Below are 8408 nucleotides of genomic sequence, written 5' to 3' on the forward strand. Positions count from 1 at the left end.
TAAAATCGATTAACCTTGAAAGTGTGCATCAATGAAACATTATTGTCAGATGACTAAAAAAATAACTATTATGTGTTACTAAGAAAATTCTCATAAAAATATTTTAATAGATAATATATTTGTCAATTTTTTATATTTTTACTAAACATATATTTACTTATCAAAAATTTAACAAAGTAAGATTAAAATAATATTTAAGTAACAAAAAACCCGAAAAACCTGAAAAATCGGACAAAACCGAACCAATCCAAAACGATATAGTTGGTTTGGTTTTGTATTGATAAAACCCGAACCAACCCGGTCCATGTACACCCCTACGCGCAGATATGAATACTAGTTGCTTAGAACACTATAAGTGCCTTATGGCATGAAGAACATATGCAACAAAGGATGAATTTTCAAATAGTGTGGCCAACAAAGAATGAATTTTCAAACGTGAATTAATTCCAATGCAGAAGAAAACACTGAAGCCAAAGAGCTGTAGGGCAGAAACGCAAAAAGACCCCAATTCGAATACAATTAAAGTTGGTATAATAATATATATAAACAAAAAATAAGCATGGTTGGTGAACCTCAGGGGAACGCAAGATCTTTACGGCTCTGCAAATCTCAAGCATAGTTTGCTGCAACTAAGTAAATAATCAGGACTAAAGCAACATCCAAGGCCTACAAAACTTTGCCATCGCCATTTATTCTGGTTCTTAGATTGAGTGTACACTCACGTAAAATAAAAAAGCCAGAGGTTGTTGCCTCTTCAAACATCAAGGAGCAACCGACGGGGATCTTCCACCACATCCTTGATTCTTCTCAGAAAGAACACTGCCTCTCTTCCGTCAATCAGCCTATGATCATATGTCAGAGCAATGTACATCATTGGTCTTGGAACAATGTTGCCTCCAACAACCATTGGGCGACTGACTATTGAATGCATTCCCAAGATAGCAGACTACAAAATCAACCAGCAAATTTTCGATTGTGAGATAGGTTGACAGGGCAATTGCAACCACTTCCTATGTTGCACAAAGACACATACCTGAGGAGGATTTATGATAGGGGTACTGAGAAGACTTCCATAGACTCCACCATTTGATATTGTGAACGAACCTCCAGCCATCTCGTCAATGGATAGGCTTCCATCATTTGCCTTCTTAGCAAGCCCGTTTATTGTCTTCTCTATCTCAGTAAAATTCATCTGCTCAGCATTGCGGAGAACTGGTACAACAAGACCCTGAGCATGGAGAAAAACAGTGGCCAGAACACTCAAAAGTAGAACCAAAAAGAGAGGAGTTTGAAGGACAAAATGAGACTGATTAGGAATTCTGCAAGAAGTTTCCATGTAATCTAAAACTTTGAGGCAAAGAAAGGTTTAGCTTGCCTTTGGGGTACCAACAGCAATACTGATGTCTATATAATCCCTATATATGATGTCATCGCCATCAATAACTGCATTAACTATTGGCTGACTCTGGAGTGCGCTAACTGCTGCCTGAAATATGTATAAGCATTTTAGGCCAGAGTTTCACAAGAAATATACAAATTAATAGAAAACAGCCTTTCCTATTCGTACTTTCACAAATCCAGACATGAATCCTAACTTCACTCCATGCTTTTCAACAAAGGCATCTTTGTAATCCGTGCGGAGCTTCATTAAATTTGTCCTGAAAGAGAACCAATGAAGAAAGTAAGCTCATCACAGATGCAAAACAAACATTTCAATACCTATGATAAATGCCCACTACACCTCTCCTGTGTCAGAAGAACAAAAAAAAGAAACAGAAGTTATAAACTTACAAATTTCAGTTGCTGTTTTAAAAACTTCTTTTTTATTGGTTGAAGTGCTGTATATAAATTCAAGAAAATATTAACATCAAGATCTAAATCTTCCAAACCAAACTTGATCAATTTTCTGCTGACTTGGCACGTCTGTTAATATTCAGGTTTAATCTTCGTTTGATAAGATGCAGAAATATTAGCACAGAAAAGATGATCTGTTTAATACCAAATCACTGTCCAAACTTACATATCAACTTCATTGAACGTCGTCAGCATTGCAAATGTGTTCTGAGAATCTTTCAAACGCGTGGCAACTCTTTTTCTGAGCCTAGTCATGGGAACCTGTCATCAAAACAGAATTCTAAAGTTACACGTAGTAATTGCGAAGGATGCATAAACAAGTATTGCCATGACAATGAGATTACAACAGCATCAATTGTTGACTCACTCGTCTTTCCCGTTCTCTGGGGGGAAGTTGGAGTTCTGTAGGAGAGCGTTTAGGGGGTGGAGGTGAACTCTCCTTCGGCTTTTCCTTAACAGGAGTAGTCTCAACTTGAGGTTTTGCCTTCTCCTCTTTCTTATCTTCAGCTGGAGGGGATGGCTGAGGAGCTGCTTTTTCAGATGGCTTCTCAGATGCAGGAACATGTTCCACACCCTCACCAGATTTTGAAATGATAGCAACTTTATAGCCTGGTTCAACAGTGTCCCCTTCCTTGGCTACAAACTACAGATATTCAGAAACAGATTCAGAAGCCATTGACCCAAACACAAGCAAAATAAACTTGGGGAGGGGGGGGGGGGGGGTAGAGCAGAGTTCCAATGCTAAAGATGTTCTACCTTTTGGATTACACCAGCTTCAGGACTGGTGACATCGATGGTTACCTGCCAAGTAAAAATCATTCATATATAAGCCATTAATCTCCACAGAGACCTAAGAAAAAGGTTAGACTAAAATCAACTAGGTGGCATTTCAAGCTATGTACCTTATCCGTTTCAATCTGAGCAATTGGCTCATCCACTTCTACTCTATCACCAGGATCTACTCAAAGAGAAGGAAAGAGGAAAGACAGTTCAGAGAATTAACGAATACCACCGGACTGAAGATAGATCAGGGACAATATCAACAAACACATACTCTTCAGGAACTTGGCCAGTGTCCCATCACTTATGGATTCACCCATAAAAGGAACAACAGCATCAACCTGGTCACCTTCAATACAATTATAGAGAAGCAAATAAAAGCAATGTGAGAAACTATACCAATACAGAAGAAGGGATAAGGTTTGACATACAAGAGGAGAAAGCAAATGAAAAAACAATTTAAAAGATGGAAGCATCCAGCGGATTTCAGAATGCATCTTAGATATTCCCCCATCGTTCAAATTATAAACCAAGCACAAATTGCCTACCAGTTCTTAATTCTACTCCACCAGATTCTAAGTTATAAGAAAGGGTCAATAAACTTAATGAATTAACTTCTCATGACATATTCTTTCTTTTTTTTTTTTGGGTAAATAATATATTACATATATATTTGCACTAAGCCAGTGCAACAGGTGTAATTACAGGTTGTGCAAATCAGCAATTGCGTCTAAAATATCATCTACATCTGGTACAAAAACTAGTTTGCACCAAAAAGCGATCAACAAAATGCAATTAAAGTTTAAGGCAGTGTATATTTCTTCTTTTGCCTTCAAAAATTCTACTGTTTCTTTTTTCAAGCCAGACAAACCACCAGATAACTTGAGGAACAGTGTTCCAGGTCTTTTGAGCTTGCTTGCATAGACCCTCCCTCCAGTACTTCAGCATTTCTGTAATGGAGTTAGGCATGGTCCAAGACATACCAAATATTGAAAAAAACATGTTCCATTACTGGCTTATAACCCTGCAATGCAAGAAAAGGTGGGTGACTTCTTCAGATTGTTCTTCACATAAAGGACAACTACTGCACAGCTTGAAACCCCTTTTCTGGAGATTGAAGAGGAGATTGTTTTCTGTGAGGCATGCCTCCTTAGCCACAATCCAACAGAAGCAAGAGACCTTTAAAGGTGCCCTGTTGTACCATATTTTTTCCAAGGCCATAACTCACTGTTGCTAAAACCAGCATATTATAACAGCTTTTAACTGAAAATGCCCTTGGAGTGACCCTTCCAACTGATAGAGTCCATTTTGGTGTGGTCCAAAACAGTGTTGCTTAGCATTTGTAGCAAGAGACCTATCCTCTCCATTTCCCAATCATTAATGTGCCTTCTAAGACTCAAATTCCAGCCTTGCGATGTACAGAAATCTGCAATTGCCCCATTGAGACGCAAGGATAGATTGTAAAAATCTAAAAATTGGTCTTTTAGTGGCGTATGACCCAGCCATGCATCTTCCCAAAACCTAATTTTTCTTTCATTGCCAAGAATAAAACCCATGTTTGACAGCTGTTTAATATCCATATAAGACCTCAATAAAACCCATCTTCCCAAAACCTGATTCTCATGACATATTCTTTCACAGCTGATGCATTCTAATTATTCAATAGCCTTCTATTGCCGCCTGCCCCTGGTTGTGAAGCAGACCTTGGGGGGATTACATAGTTTCTATAGGCGGAGATGATGAGGTCAGTTCTTAATGATATTGATGTCGATCATAATGACGATATGCTGCTTTGATAAAAGAAATTATATTCTTGTTGCTAGAGATGATATAGAACTTGACATGGAGTTGGAACTGCTTACAAATTATGTACCTTCGGATAGATCAGTGTTTTGAAAAGTGGTCGCTTCCTCGCTTAAAGCGAGAAGCGAAGCGAGGCGACCCTATGACCGCTTCTGCTATATGAAGCGACTCAGGTAGGCAAAAGCGTGCGCTTTGCACTAAAAAGCGAGAAGCGACGAAGTGAAGCGAGGCGACCAAAGCGAGCGCTTCTCTGTTTTAAACACCTGCCAACCTATTTAATTAAAAAAGAAAGGTGTTCTTTTATTAAAACATACGACCAGCAGCAACAGAGAAAGAGGCGACTAGCGTTCCAAGTCTTGTACACTTTTCAACTTCAACATACGACCAACAGAAACATTTTCTAGGTATGTGATTTCTATTTCTTCCTCCTCCTCCTTCTTCTTTCACTGTTTCACGTCCAAATAGCCGCGAAATGCTGGCGAATTTTTTTTTCCCTTAGGTTCTTCTTTCTCAGTCTTCTCCTCTTCGTTGAAATGCTGCCCAGTTCTTCTTTCACTTTTTTTACGCTGCCCAGTTTTTAACAGAATGGTATACTGCCCTTCGTCTTAAAAGAATTTATTTTAATATTTTTTAAAAATTCCGCTTCACTTGAAAAAAGCGAGCGCTTCGCTTCTCGCTTTAAGCAAAATGGGGGTTGTTGCTTTTCATCGCTTCACGCTCTTCACAACACTGGGATAGATAATGCAAATGCTTCTTTAACTCCCAAATTGAAATATACAAATACTATAAGTCTATAACTAACAGCCAAAAATTCGGCACAATACTAGGAAATAATAAAATACTTGTACCGCTGTTTAAGACCTCAATCCCAAAACAGAAAAGAAAAGGAAAGGTATCTTCACTAAAAGTTGTGGAGATGATATTCATTCAGGAGAGAAGGTACAACTAACTTCAAGGTATCCAACTGATAACTGAAAATGCTCAAAAACACTAAAGAACAGAGGAGATGGAGCCATGGTCAATTGCAGGAACAATACCAAGAGATGATATGACATTTTTGAACGATATCATATACATTGTAAGCATATGCATGACTAATTTCATTTGTATCGAGATTCCAGCAAAGCTTAATTACTATAGAAATATACCATTATTTGCACAGAATGGCCTGCTCCAATTCGGTAGTGTTGGACTTGACCAAAGATTGATAACAGCTCCCCTGCAGGCAATGTACTAATTCATATAAACCAACTGGACACACACACACACACACATATATATAGAGAGAGAGATAGTTAACACTCACCAAGTCTCATATTTTTGCTAATTATTAGAGCCAACCCCAACTTGTTTGAGATTGACAGGTAGTTGTTCTTGTGCAAAAGAGAAGGAAAGACAGATAAAAACAGGTGAATACTAATCCCAACATGTATGACACTATTGATTATATCACTTTAGTACATCCCAAATGCTTTTAGACAATTTCAATACATGATGTTAAATATGAACTTGTCGACAACAAAGAAATTAATCACACAAACTTCAACAATTATAATATTGTCTTCTGACTATAAATGTGTATGATAGTGTAAGTCTTTAGTTAGCGATAAAGAATAGTGTAAGTCATTCAATTTGTTATTCTTTTTGGAAAATCAAGCTATGTGATATGCACACACTGTCGTTCTAATATAGGCACATTCAGTAACAGAGGCCTACCCATCTCCATCTCCCTTGTGGATAACACGGTAATTATTTGGAGCGCCTCAGTTCTAAGTTGCTCAAACGAGCAAATGAAAACACAAAAGCAGCTCCAAAATACTAAGCTAGGTCCTAAGAAATGCAGATAACAAATTTAAAAGCAGCGGCATGGTGAATTTTACCAAGTTTGTACTATGCAGAGAAATATAGAATGGCTAATTCAGAAGGACATTTCGCATTTGTTCATGCTCTAAGCCTTCAAATAATAAATGCAAGGTGTATTAGCAGTAATAGATACTAACCTTTCTGGCCTCAAATTCGATGAGCACCCTGTATTAGGAAGCAGGAGTTAATTATAGCAGCAGCATGATGCCAGTATGAATGTATTCAGTAATCATAGATTAACTACACGTACCAGGTAGCACAAGCTGACTGAAATTCCGCGCATGACCAAATTGTCTAGTAAGAAGTGATGTCTGTTCTCGTATTCAAAATATGTTACAACAAAATTTTAAACGGGATTAGAAATAGAATAGCAGGAAGACGAATAGCATAAAGCTTCGCGTTCAACATAATGAGGGGGGGTGGCGGGGAGGGAATAAATGTCTGATGAATGGTTAAGTCTCAGTAGGGTTGCCATAGACAGTATGTCATGGAATCTGAAAAGCATACTAAGTCAGAGCATAATGTTTTAGAAGCAATCATAGCGAGAAGGGCTAGTACTAACACATTGTATAAGGAGAGGGTAAGAAAAAACCACAGGCAATCTCAATAATAGATATGATTAGAGTACTGACATCGTAAAATTTGAATTAGATTCCTGAAATTTACACAATTTTTGAAACCAATGTATCAAAAATCCAAAATAGACAACACTAAAGAAAACAATGTGAAAAACAACTTGATAACTTGTACCTAAATAAAAATGATACTTTTATTAACCAATAGTATGAACTACCAATTGATTATGATATGAGTTGAGCTTAAAGAAAGAATTCATATCGCCGACCCAACTTTGTTTGGGACTGAGGCATAGTTGTTGTTGTTTCATTTCATTAACCAATAGTATTAACTACCAATTAATGAAGATCAACTATTGTAAAATTGTGGCTAAACTATGTGCTCATCTTAAAAATAACAACATTTTAACAACTTACCAAGAGGTTGACTTGAGCTTTAGGAAACTAGCTCTTCTTTTTCTTATTCTTTTTTTTTGGGCCAAAAGATATTTCAAAATCAACCTAACGAAAATTTTACTTCCCTAAAACTACAATTCGACTTTGTATCCTAATAAGAACTGGAAATCCATGTTTACCGGAAGACAGGAAAAATCCGCTGAAAAATACAAGTAAAAAAGAATAAATCATAAATAGGCATTACTACCTCTCCTGCTGAGGCAGATGGAATTCTAGATGTAGTTACTGCAGGTCGAACCGTATGCAGAGATTTCCTTACACACTGTCCCAGCAAAAGCAAATTTTTCGTCACATCAAATAATTTCACCAACTTATTGTACAGAAAGCATTATATATCAAAAGAAAAGCCAAATCAGGACTCTTACCGAAGTAGAAGAGGCGCTAGAAACGACTTTGCGCCTTAAAACGCCCAGCATCGCAGCTTTTGATCTCTTAGAACTGTTTAATCAATAGCACAAAATATTTATTTTAAAAAAAAGTCGATTGACACAAAGGCTCCAAAAGCACACGTTGAATGACCATATACGTACAGAATATGGCACTCAAGCAGATCTTGCGTAATATGAAAAGGAGGAAAATGAAGATTTGACCTGATGATGTAAATGAGAGAAGATCAAAATTCAAAGAGAAAGGTAGGGTTCGAGAAGAAGGCGCCGATTGAGAATTCGCCCACGACGAACTTGTTCTGAAGCTGCTCACTGCTTACCTTTCTTTATGGGGAACTTTTTCCTTTTTACTTCGAGAAAGAGCGACTCGATGGACCTGTCAGCTTGTCCCGCAAAAGAGCCAAATTGTTTAATTGAAACGTCATACTGCCCGGTTTATATTAACCTATTTTCTTATTTGTCCCATTTTAAAATGCTTTCTAAATTTAAAAATAATTTAGCTTAAAATTATAATTAAGTTTTTATAACCATACAAATACTCTATGCCCCATTTTGACTCATGATTAGTGCATATGCTCCTCAGATAGGATTGGACCAGGAGGTCAAGAGGCAATTCTGGGAGGATTTGAATGAGGTGATGCATGTATCCCGCACACCGGGAAGCTTTTCATTGGAGGGAATTTCAATGGTC

The 8408-nt window shown here is 37.4% G+C and overlaps 1 protein-coding gene across 2 annotated transcripts; it reads right to left on the minus strand.

The window, feature by feature from the left end:
* Positions 1–403: 403 nt before the first annotated feature.
* On the minus strand, positions 404–8128 carry LOC109238819 (dihydrolipoyllysine-residue succinyltransferase component of 2-oxoglutarate dehydrogenase complex 2, mitochondrial). 2 transcript variants are annotated; one of them, XM_019405298.1, is made up of 16 exons: positions 8038–8128; positions 7862–7921; positions 7697–7769; positions 7519–7593; positions 6551–6611; positions 6438–6465; positions 5586–5656; positions 2909–2983; positions 2757–2812; positions 2611–2655; positions 2222–2497; positions 2021–2115; positions 1568–1658; positions 1376–1486; positions 1034–1228; positions 404–946 (listed from the first exon to the last, which is right to left on the minus strand). In XM_019405298.1, exons 3-16 carry the CDS (start codon positions 7745–7747, stop codon positions 755–757), a joined length of 1422 nt encoding a protein of 473 aa, XP_019260843.1. In that variant the 5' UTR covers positions 7748–7769; positions 7862–7921; positions 8038–8128; the 3' UTR covers positions 404–754. The 2 variants fall into 2 exon arrangements, with proteins under 2 accessions (XP_019260843.1, XP_019260844.1); XM_019405299.1 differs by lacking the exon at positions 7862–7921 and having other exon boundaries at positions 7922–8098.
* Positions 8129–8408: the final 280 nt, after the last annotated feature.

This window comes from Nicotiana attenuata, unplaced genomic scaffold (genome assembly GCF_001879085.1).
Source record: "Nicotiana attenuata strain UT unplaced genomic scaffold, NIATTr2, whole genome shotgun sequence".
Lineage (NCBI taxonomy): Eukaryota > Viridiplantae > Streptophyta > Magnoliopsida > Solanales > Solanaceae > Nicotiana > Nicotiana attenuata.